The following is an 11,897-nucleotide window of genomic DNA, read 5'->3' on the forward strand; positions in this document are numbered from 1 at the left end:
CTTAGTTCCCAAAGTGTCTTAGTCTTGGGTGTTGAGGAGGGTTAATTTTGTTTCTCCTATCTAGAGTTTAGAACCTATGGGTTGGTGTGAAGCTTGGGTGATTCGGAGCTTGGAGTTGCCTCCTTCGGTCTTCTTTTCCTTTTCCCTTGATCAACTCAGAGCTAAGGTAAACGAAACTAGGATTGATTGTGAATGAGATGATTGAATTACATGTTGCTAATTCTGATTATATATGTGTGTGTATGTGTGTGTGAGAGAGAGAGAGAGTGGTTGGAAATATTCCCAATTGCATGATGGAGGGATGGGTTTTGGTTCTTGGGGTGGTTGAGATCAATTGGATGATTTAAAATGACTCTATTGTTGCATGTTAGGATTATGGTGCACAATGAACTATTAAGAATATATATGTGTGAATTGTGATGTTGTCTGCCTGTCTTGTTGTATAGGTTGATCAGATTTGTAATGACTAAGATGGTTGATGGGTTGTTGTTCTTAAGCTTTAATTATGCAAGTTTCTAGGCTTGCTCACTCAAAGTGTCCATAGGGATCGCTCGAAGCGAGCAGGTGTGACTAGGTCAGGGGTGGTCTCTGACTTGGTTCGCTTAAAGTGAATTGTTATCACTTAGGACAAGTTTCAGTGGCTTAAAGTAAGGACTCACTTGCTCAAAGCTAGTGGAGGTGGAAGTTTAGGGGTGTTCCTTGACTTTGATCACTTAAAATGAATTATAAGCACTTTGAGTGAATTTTTTCGCTTAAAGCAAGGATGATGTCAATCAAAGCAACTAGACTAAGGCTCCTAGTGAGTTTATTAGCACTCAAAGCGAAATAGTGTCTCTTAGAGCGAGAATCTTGGACATTTGAAGGGTTAAGTTTCTTCTTTGTTGTATAATGATGATTTACTTTTTGATGACTAAATGTCATATGAAGAACATGAATAGAAATGCTTTAGTCTATTACATATTGTATAATGTAGGATAATCATAATAAGCATTGATATGTTATATTTGTATAGTTAAAATGTGATGAGCATGGAAATGCTATGTATGGCTAGTATGCTATGTATGATGGTGTGACTTGATCTCTATATACATTGACCTGGGATAATGTATATAAATGACTTAAAGTATGTTAATTGACTTAGAACTAGAAGAGATGGTGTTGTTTGAAAGTTGAAGATCCCATATAGAGAATCTTGTTTTGGCACTCTAGGAGGCCAATTGTTGAAAACCCTCCTTAAGTAGGTGTGAAACTCTTGGAGTGGATTTTGTTGAGTCTCCTTTAAGTCCTTAGTCAATGTGGAATAAAGTATGAAATTGAAAGTTACAATCCTTAATTGATTACTTGAAAGGTTGTGTGGTTTAAGGATAGTTGTGGGTTAATCCCATATGTGATTTAGTAATGCATGTCAAGGTTGTGATATGTTTATGCCCAACTATATTAGTTCTGATGGTGGATTCGAATTTTTTAAGTATAACTGTCGACACTTAAGAAATTAGAAGATAGATTAGTATCCCATTTTAACTATGGATTTAGTAAGTGCATATGATGTGAAAGTGATCAAGGTTGATTCGATAGGGTCAAGTCACTTAAATTACCCAGGCGTATTAGAAAATCTCCGTAGGTAAATGTGTGACGACACATTAGTTAAGGTGTATGTATAAGATGTGTTGTTGATTGGTGTGTTCATATGCATGAATATTCTATTATATAATATCACTTGGTGTGAGTTTGACTGTTTGGTGTGAAGCTTTCAAACAGGTTGTTTGTTGTATGATGTGAATTATAAATTGTTGGTTACTAGTTTACACGTTGATGAATATTTGATTACTTGGTTGTTGAAGTGTTCAAATATGTTGATTGCAATATGGATGTTCTTTTCCTATACTTGCATTGTTTTTTGAAATCTAACTTACCCATACTTTTTTCCATGTAAATGGACTGTGATGATTATACTTGATATGAGAGTAAAACAAGGATATGTTTATAGTAGCGAGTAGTGGAGGCCATTAGGTGGGTGGCGGCACCTTTGGACGTTTTGTGCTACCCTTATGTGGTAGTTGTATATAGTTGTGTTTGATCGGTACTTAAGGTGCATAGTTTACTCTTACTATATTACTCTATGTGTGTGTGTGTATGTGTGTGTGTATATATATATATATATATAGTATATATTTGTGTAGTTATTTTACTCTTATATGCATGTTATATATTACATATGCAATTATTAGTGAATGTATGACTCTAAGTAGTATTAGCTCCACTGCGAGTGGATGATTACAAGAAGTGTAGGTCATAGTAGGTTATTACATTAACTACTTGTATAAACCATTCAAATAAGTTAATTATCTATAATTACTCAAATTTTTAAACAACTTTATTACTTTGCCTCAATTTTCATTTTATTTTAAATTTTTTAAATAAAATATAGATGCATAGAGTGTCTCAATGCTACTAATTATATATAATAAACATTTAACATATGCATTTTTAATTAAATTCGTATCTTATGATTTTTTTAACCACTTAAAATCTACACCTTGAAGTATTTATTTATTTAATAAAAATTTGAAGATTTCAAAGACCACTTTAAACTTAAAAGATTCTTATAATTTTTAATTGTTGGAATATAAACAAGGTTCCACACAATTTATAAAAGACGCACATACTTTAATGATTAAAAAGACTTTTGAACGATGACTAAAAATAAAATCATAAAACTTTAAACACAAAATAGATAATATTTCATCATTATAAAATTATATGTGAAACAACCTTATAAAAAAAATAACAAAGTCATAACCTCCTCTTTTTGATTTAAATATATCCTCTCAAATAAGTTATAAAAATAACTCCATCACCAATTATTCCCTCTTATTAGATATAAATATATCTTCTCAACCAAGTCGAAAAATAACCATAAGCCTTTGACTATATTTGTCCTTTTTGAATATATATAATTGTCATTGTCATTGATTTTATTCATACACCTGTTGAAGGTTTTTAACTTCTTTTAAAGTATAAACAGGGTAATATTATACAAAATTTTTATATTAAGTTCTTTTTAACAGCATAATAAGTTTAAAAAAAAAAAAAAAAAAAAAAAAGGATAAATCGTGTTCACACGAGAGTTTGGATGTTAGGATGTCCCGTAACTCGACGTCAACTACAGCGAGAAGCTGAGAACATGCATTTGCAAATAACCCTATTTTAAGAAGAAAAAAAAAATAGATAAATCCTTTTCTTTCAGATTCACATTTAATAAAATTCAATTTTTTCTATACAAATAATCTAAAACGACTGTGCTTATTTGACAGATTTAAGAACATGTTTATAATATAACATCAAATCTAACATGCTTGAAAATCTTTTGAATTGAACAAAAAAGAATTATATCTCGAGATAATTCCACAACCACAGTGATTACATCACAATACTAACAGCTGCACTGTACAGTATCATGCTACTGTCACATTGGTGGCACTCAGCTTCCTTAAAGTGAAAACCAGCTGAGTTTGCTGAGGACTCTGTCCAACATCTTTGGCCTTCAACTACAAGATCAATTAAATCAACCAAAAATACAACTGCTAAGTGCTAACCAACGATTATATGGCCAACCTGCAAACAATTGATCGTTCATAACTCATACCATTTCAAGACAAAATTAGATGGCCATAAGTAACATCCATGTATATGCTTTTGACATGGCCCCATTTTTACAGCTAAAAAAATGGTTAATACAAACATGTTAAAGAGGCCAAGCTCTGAACAAGCATGGGGCACTAATGAGACATTAATTCCCACAATATGTCAAAGTTCAAACAGTTAGCATGAGCAAACTATATAGAAGAGAGATCTTCATATATAGTCTTGATACCAGGCCTTTCAGAAACCGATCGAATGCATCGCATTGCTATCCCCAGGACCTCCTTCATTCCCTTTTCCACAACTGCATTGCCCGTTTCTGACATCAATGCAGCATCAAAACATTCTGAGCCTCGGCCTTCTGCTACACGCAACCGCACCCAATCTGTCAAATCAACACCTCCCTCCTCGCTAGATATCACATCACCAGCACACCTTCCTGTTAGAAGCTCCAAAAGTATCACTCCAAAAGCATAAACATCTGACTTGAAAGAGGGCATTGGCTTCTTGGAAGCAGCCAACTCCGGTGCCCGATATCCCAAGACACCAGCATCCAGAATCTGCTCAATAGTGCCAGCTTGAGTCATGAGCCGATGAAGGCAGTAATCAGCAACACGTGCGTTCATATCAGTTGTATCTAACAACACATTCGTAGCTTTCAGGTTCCCGTGAGGAATGGCACGATCAAAATGGAGATAGTTCAGGCCACGTGCTACATCAACGGCTATTTTGAGCCTCTGAGACCAAGTTAAAGGTGGACCTTTTCTTCCAGGTCGATCTGACAATTGAAATTTATAATTAAGTTCGAAAGTGGGATATTTAGGAATGACAGACAACACCAATAGATATAGTAGATGAATGTTAAGAAACCAATATTAGTTGTGTTATACCAGCAACATATGATAGGGCATTAGAATTAATGCATACACAAACACACACAGAAGACATAATGTACGATGAGTGACAACCTGATGATTATTTTAAAGATTTTCAGGGTGCAGTTTGAAGGGATCAAACTGAAAATTACAAATTTGGTAATAAAATTTTTATAAAGCCTTCAATATATATATCAAATATGTTTGGTGAAGCTACCATGACAAGCACTTCCAAGGATTTCAAAAGACTACTCAGATAGGCTAACCATTTGGTAATCAAATATCATGTTCCCGGCCAATTATGTAATATTTAACTATTTTTAGTCTCCAATATTATCCCATCCTTTTAATCCTCTATATATTTTGTTTATTGATTCTCACCTACCCAACACCACTCCCGAGGTGGCCCCCCTTTATTTAAGGTTCAAATTTCAGAATTGCAATATGGTCATAGTAGAAGGAATGACAACATATTACCGTAAAGAAAACTTGCAAGACTTCCTGGTGAGATGTAATCTGAAAGTATAAGCTTCTCGTGCTGCGTAGGACCCCAATAATATCCTCTCAATCCCACAACATTTGGATGCCTGATGTTCGCAAACTTTTTTGTCTCCTTTACAAATTCTTTTCTCTGTTTCGCCACTCCTTCTCTCAACCACTTCACCCTCAACAACAAGCCATTATCAAGAGTTGCTTTGTAAGAAGTACCATGACTACTTCTTCCCAAAACTTCAGCTGGTGCCCTTGAGAGCTCCTCCGGTGTCAATGTTATTGTATCATCGAGAAAATGTAGCTCTCCAATTAACCGGTCTGGTGATCTTGTATCTAGTCTTGCAAGATTTTCACCAGTAAATGAATCACCAGATTCTGGAGACCATGAAAAGTGGCTTTGTTTAGATGGAGAGAACCCCGTTACAGCTGCCATTTTTTCGTCAGGGGTGACTATCTCTGATGGTGACTCTTTGTGTGATGTTACAAGGTCTTCCGTTGAAACAACCAAAGCACCACCCCTATCTGTCGTCCGAACAGGAGCTGAGATAATTGGTTGAGGACGCCTGTGAACATCCTTACCTGTATCATATTCTGGTGGAGATCTTGATATACGAATATAGTGTATGAAGACAGCAAGCAAGATTAATATGAAGAGTGCAACCACACATGATACTATAATTATTACTTTAACAATGGTGTTCATATGCCTCCTCTTGGAACTTTCCGCAGGTGAAGAGGTTGATCCAGGAGGACCATTTGGAAAATGTAACTTGGTATTCCCAGGAAAGAAAGAAGAACTAGGAAACTTTCTAAGAACTTCTGGGACCACTCCAGACAGATCATTTTGTGAAGCATTAAAGCTCTGGATCCCCTTTGGCATGTTATTTGGTAGAGGACCAGTAAAATGATTCTCTGATATATCTATGGAATCCAGTGAACTCATGTCAGCAATGGTGGTTGGAAGAGAACCAGAAAAATTATTCCCAGCAATATTTAGCACTTTCAGGCCAGTCAATGACCCAAACTCATCAGGAAAATAGCCATTGAGCTGGTTGTGAGAAAGATCAAGAATCTGAAGATCAGATTGGCCAAGAGAAGATGATAAATTGATGCCACCAGAGATCATATTGTTTTCGAGATGCAGTTCTTGCATTGTGGGCATTGTGAGCAGACCAGCTCGAAGTAATCCATCTAATTGGTTGAAACTAATGTCAAGCACTCTAAGCTTTGGATACTGTGTTATGACTTTTGGAAGGGAGCTGGTAAGAGAATTATGGGAAAGATTCAAATAATTTAATCGTAAAAATTGAGGAGTTACCTCAGGGATGGCCCCTGTCAAATGATTCCCGCTCAGATCAAGAAATTCTATATTCCCCCATTTCAATATCCTGGTTAAGTTTCCTTCTAACTTGTTATTTGACAGATCAAGTACAGCACAGGTCCCAGTCAGCAGTGGCAGTTCACCAGTGAACTCATTTGACGAGAGATTAAGAGAGCGAAGTGTTGTTGATATAATTATACTAAGTGACCCTGAAACATAATTTCAATATTAGATGGATAAAAATGGAAGGTAATTAAGGACTCTCATTTAAAACCACAAGCAACCAATTCCATTAGTAAACAAGACAGGTTATTTAAGTTTGAGGAAAAGAAAAGTATCTACCCGTGAGATTGTTGGCACTCAAATCCAATTCGGTTAAAACCAAAGAGTCCCCTTTCAGTAGGCCGGTAGGAATAAATCCTGAAAATCTGTTGTTGCTAAGCCTAAGGACCTCGAGATCATAAACAAAATCAAATCCAGGCAATTCTCCATCCAACTGATTGTAGCTGAGGTCCAACACCTTCAAGTTTTCAAAAACAGGTTCAGTAGCTCCACTTGCCAATGACCCAGTAAGTTGGTTATGGCTTAGATTCAGATGCTTAATACTTTCAGATAGTCGCGGAAGAAACTTCTGCTTGGAATCAGAACTTGACAGCATGTTCTCACTTAAATCAACATAGCTGGCACTTGATAAAAGCATAAATTCAACATCCAAATTACCTTCAAGCATATTCCCATGCAAGTCAAGTTTTTCAAGAGCAGGGATGAGCTCAAAACCTTTGGGAATTTTCCCAGTGAAGCCATTATGAGACAAGTTAAGAGACACAAGGCTATTCACCTCAGTCAATGATGCTGGCAGGGCTCCAGAAAAGGAGTTGCGACTCAAATCGAGGGACTTGATGGAAGCCATTTGTGAAATAGAATCAGGAATTGGGCCGGAGAAGTTGTTTCCAGCCAATGAAAGATTCTGCAAGCTACCTAACTTGCCAATTCCCAATGGCAAGGATGAGGAAAAGAGGTTATTCGAAATATCCAGGAACTCAAGGCTTTTGAAATCAGCAATGTTGTCAGGCAATTTTCCAGATATGGAATTGTTGGCCATGGAGAGTTTCACAAGCTTTGTGAGATTTGAAAAAACACTCAAGTCAGTGTCAGCAGAGAGCCCCAAGTTATCAAGGACAACCCCAGCAACATTACCACCATTGCACAGAACTCCATTCCATGAAGATGGACATCCATCAAAGTCAATGGATTCCTCATTCCATGAATTGAGAACATAACCAGTAGGGTCATGCTTTATGCCTTTCTTAAACTCCAGCAACGCTAGAATGTCCTGGGATGGAAGCTGCCCCGCCACCGCGAAGAAATATAGAGATAGCACTAAAAGGCCAAAGGGCTTCATAATCTTCTATAAACACCAGAAAGTTTACTTCTGTGTAGTGCACACTCGAGTGGAGACAGAAAAGGGGCTCTCACACCCCACCAACAAAGATAAAATAGAATGCTAAGATACCCTTCTTCAGTTCTTCCAAAAGAAAGCACCAATTTAGAATGGAAGCGAGCAAACAAGTTCAGTCTCTTAAAAGAGAAAGGGGTCTGAAGCTTCAAAATCCACACTCATTGAAGGACTTACTTTCAGCCAAAACCCAAAGAGGGATTCTTCAAAACCACAAGTGTCCTAACCTGCAGCATGCAAAGATAGACAGCATTCAATGAGAAATGATAAACCCAGAACAACATATTTAAAAAAGAAAAAAAAATGCTACACAAAGTCATGAACTTTACTTGCTAAACAACCACCAAAATAAGGAAAAACAGGAGCTCCAAGAAAAACTTTACAAATGCAGTGCAGCTTCTTCAGCAGAGACAACCATTAGCTGCATGGAGTAAGCTAAAAACATAAAATGCACTGAAATGAACCAAACAAAATGTGTCAATGTTGAGAGATCTGACACATAAAACACAATGTTTCTCACCAAAACTACTTCCTTTAAGCACACTGTGGACTGCAGCAGAAATCCCTCCCCTCATGTATGAATCTTTTGAAGCAGACAGGAGAGGTTAACACAAAGATTAAAACTTTAAAACTTCAGAAATTAAGTACAGTATAGCAGCATTATAGCCACAGCCAAGTTAAGGAGAAAAGAGAAATGAGTACCAGTTGACACTCCATGCTGCAATAAAGGAGAAGGGACCCAGAATTTTTTTGGTCCTAAAAGCTTTAATTGATGGATAGAAATATTTTTAAAACCCCCCCTTAAAAAAAGGTATTAAATTTTTTGAGCAGTAAATGACCCCAAAAAATTTACTTTAATGTAGTGTGTGACAATAAGACCTTGAAAAAAAAAAAAAAAAAGGTACCTTTGTCCCTTTTAACTTGTGTCTTTTAGCATGCATGTGACATTGGAGAACCTTAAAACAAAACCCTAATGTTAGCTTATGAAAGGCCTAAAGATAAAGCAGCCTGTAGATTATTTCATCCTTTTGATGTTTTCAGTGTCTGCATCCGGCATTGCAATATGACATGGAGGCAAGGGGGAAAAAGCAAAGCGGGAACAAAAGTTAGGGATTATTTTAATTTCTATTTTTTGCCACATTTTGGGTTTATCAGCAAAAAAATAGGGATTCACCCGCCAAAAAATGGAGAGGGAATCTCAATCTCCTACTTTCCTAGTGGACGTCAAAAGATTTTATGAAATAGAGTTTAAGATTTTGAGTTGGAAGGTGTGTCAACAGTGCCATGTAGGAGTGGTGGGTCCGACCACTGCCCCTTTGACTAGGGTTTCTTGTTTTGATCAATGTTTCCAATCTTATTCAATTAATTAAGACACAGCATACACAAGAGGTGAAGTTGGTGAGAGAATAATTGAGATATGTTAAGGGTATGGGGTCCTGAACAGCCCTCTGGCCCATAAGCCACAACAGCATAGACAAAAATGGTTCCCACAAAAAGCACCTTCCTCATTTCACTCATTTTGTGTGATTTCTATAGATTACATTTTTTTTAAAATGATATAATTATATTTTATATTTATGTAAGTATATGCTTGACTTTTAAATGTACTTAACACAAAAATCAATGGAGTTTAATTTAATTAGTTGAAGAAAGTGTTTGGATTTTATAAATCTTTTAATACGAAGTTTAGAATTTTTTTCTCAAATAATATTTTTAAAAAAAATTACCAAAAAAACATCTATTACACATTATTTACCCAAATACACATCTTTAATGTTCACACTCAAAATCCGGTTCTCGGGGAACCAAATTCTGAGCAGTGTTATTATTATTATTTTTATTTTTTTGTGTTCAAAATCTGATTCTCAGGGAACCGAATTCTGAGTAGTGTTTAAATTTTATTTTATTTTTTCGTTTTGGGCTTAAAAATGCGTCAATTTTGCAACTGGAACAGACCGTTCTGCATGCATTCCTTGGAGAACGGCTTGTTCTGATACATTCGTCATGTGTATATTTTTTATCTGGAACGGGTCGTTCTGATTGCAGTACAGCCGTTCTAAATTCAGTTTTTCTCTTCCTCAGAAACTAAAAAAAAAAAAAAAAAAAAAAAAAAAAAAAAACTGCTCAGAATTCGGTTTCTCGGGAACCAAATTTTGAGTGTGAACAGTAAAGAGATTTATTTAGGTAAATAATGTGTAATAGATATTTTTTTGGTAAATTTTTTTTTTAAAATATTATTTCAGAAAAAAAATTCACTAAATTTAATTCTCACCTATTAAAAAGATTACTCAACACATAAATAAGACAAACCCAATATATATATATATATATATATATATATATATATATATATATATATATATATATATATATATATATATACCCCCATAAGTGTATTGTATTTAATATTGAAAATAGATCTTTCCTAAGTCCTAACTAGTTCTTCTCTAGTGTAGTCTATTTGATGTTAGATTTCCAATCGCCATTATTAATTACCTATTAATTACATTAGTTAATTCTTAATTTTATTACTCCTTGACCATATAGAAGTCTAACTAATTAGTTTGTATATAAATTATTATAACTAGTATTTTAGTTAATATATTTTTCAATATTAGTTCGAGTAGATGATAAAAAAGAAATCATACAATGTGTGCAAAATATTATTTTAGATCTTCATGCTAACAACATTTTCTTCCATTTTTATTTATTTTTCCCTTAATCCTCGTAAGTGTACATAATTTCTTTTGCTTTTTTTCTCTAACTTTCACCGAAAATTGAAGATTACAGGCACACTCATTATGGTAACATTAACATATGCACATAGCATGCAAGGGGCAAAATCTATGCCCTATATCATTGGACGGTTGTATAATGTCGGTGGGATTATTACACTTTTTATAAGGTATTTTGGCCCACTTAAATTTACAAAATAATAATATGTATTCATTTATTTAATTAAAGTTGGTTTTTACAAAGAGGGAGACTTGAAATCTCAGTGGTATAATATTCACTGTTTTGTACGAAACAACAACAGAGAACGGTAACAGCTACAAGCCACTGCTTCACCAAATTAAGCCATTTAGTTCATCAATTATTATATTATTACTTCAATAACTAAACTACTTTTTTAGAACATTGTCTCTTTTGAGAACAATGCCGAAAGAGACAAGTTTTACTTTAATTTTTAATTTTTAAGACCTTTTCAAACAAAACCTAAACATATGATGTGATCATCCCGATTCACAAGATAAATAGTTGATTCTTTCCTATATTATGGGCCTACAGCTTGATTTATTTGTTTGATAAATTATGTAAAAAAAAAAAAACGAATTTAGTTTTTTTTAAAAAAATCAGATTTTGAACATTTTTTTTGTTTGATGGGATAACTTGGTAAAAATTATATCAACGTGCACATTTTAAAATTTATTTAATAGCTTAAACCTTTTGACTAGCTTGTATAAAACTTAAATTTATTAACTTATTTAAAATTGACCAATTTAAAGATCTTAGATATCCAAGTCAAGCAAAAAATATTGAAAGAATTGACTTAATAATATAAAAGAAATAATGAATAAAATAAAATTAAAAACCTTATATTAAAAAAAAAAAGTAAAACTCATTTCTTCAGTTGGCATGTAACTTTTTTCCATCCTAATAAATTAGGTTTGACGTGGGTTTCGTCATCTCTGACTTCAGTTGGTGGGAAAAATTCTCGCAATATTTTTTTTATGTGATATATAAATTTGTGAAAACATCACACTGCTAATGCAGTTTCTTTATTAAGTTTGTAGAAAGTACAAATTTATATTATTTAAATGAAAGAAGACGTCAATGTGATAAAAGTGTATATACTTTCAGTGTGTGATTCATTCGACTACAAAGCTTTGGAGCTTTGGGAAATCATTTACGTAGGGCACATTGAATTCCGGTCATTCTAACATTTTAAATATATTTTTTTCAATGCTCTAATTTTATTTTTTTTATGTGGTACGTATTAAATGCGCTTTTAATTTATTTTTTTATTGAATAGGGCCTAAAACTAAAAGGCCTCATAATTATATTTTTATTTTTCATTTATTTTTGTTATAAAACAGCAGGAGGATTTACA

General features: G+C 34.2%; 1 protein-coding gene across 3 annotated transcripts; it reads right to left on the reverse strand.

Moving 5' to 3' along the window:
• Window positions 1-3,616: 3,616 nt before the first annotated feature.
• Window positions 3,617-8,844, reverse strand: GHR1 (Leucine-rich receptor-like protein kinase family protein). 3 transcript variants are annotated; one of them, XM_020365157.3, is made up of 6 exons: window positions 8,692-8,844; window positions 8,307-8,369; window positions 8,116-8,207; window positions 6,673-8,013; window positions 4,995-6,539; window positions 3,617-4,420 (listed from the first exon to the last, which is right to left on the reverse strand). In XM_020365157.3, the coding sequence occupies exons 4-6, from the start codon at window positions 7,730-7,732 to the stop codon at window positions 3,837-3,839; spliced, it is 3,189 nt and encodes a 1,062-aa protein (XP_020220746.1). In that variant the 5' UTR covers window positions 7,733-8,013; window positions 8,116-8,207; window positions 8,307-8,369; window positions 8,692-8,844; the 3' UTR covers window positions 3,617-3,836. The 3 variants fall into 3 exon arrangements, with proteins under 3 accessions (XP_020220746.1, XP_020220745.1, XP_029128263.1); XM_020365156.3 differs by lacking the exon at window positions 8,692-8,844 and adding an exon at window positions 8,489-8,611; XM_029272430.2 differs by lacking the exon at window positions 8,692-8,844 and having other exon boundaries at window positions 8,116-8,221; window positions 8,307-8,478.
• Window positions 8,845-11,897: the final 3,053 nt, after the last annotated feature.

Source organism: Cajanus cajan, chromosome 1, assembly GCF_000230855.2.
Source record: "Cajanus cajan strain Asha chromosome 1, NIPB_CcT2T_4, whole genome shotgun sequence".
In the NCBI taxonomy this organism is placed as follows: domain Eukaryota; kingdom Viridiplantae; phylum Streptophyta; class Magnoliopsida; order Fabales; family Fabaceae; genus Cajanus; species Cajanus cajan.

Coding starts and splice junctions, on each gene's coding strand:
- GHR1 (XM_020365157.3), bottom strand. CDS start 7,732: ATGAAGCCCTTTGGCCTTTTAGTGCTATCTCTATATTTCTTCGCGGTG. Junction 6,540..6,672: donor GAGTGCCAACAATCTCACGG/GTAGATACTTTT, acceptor ATTATGTTTCAG/GGTCACTTAGTATAATTATA. Junction 4,421..4,994: donor TCTTGCAAGTTTTCTTTACG/GTAATATGTTGT, acceptor TTCAATTGTCAG/ATCGACCTGGAAGAAAAGGT.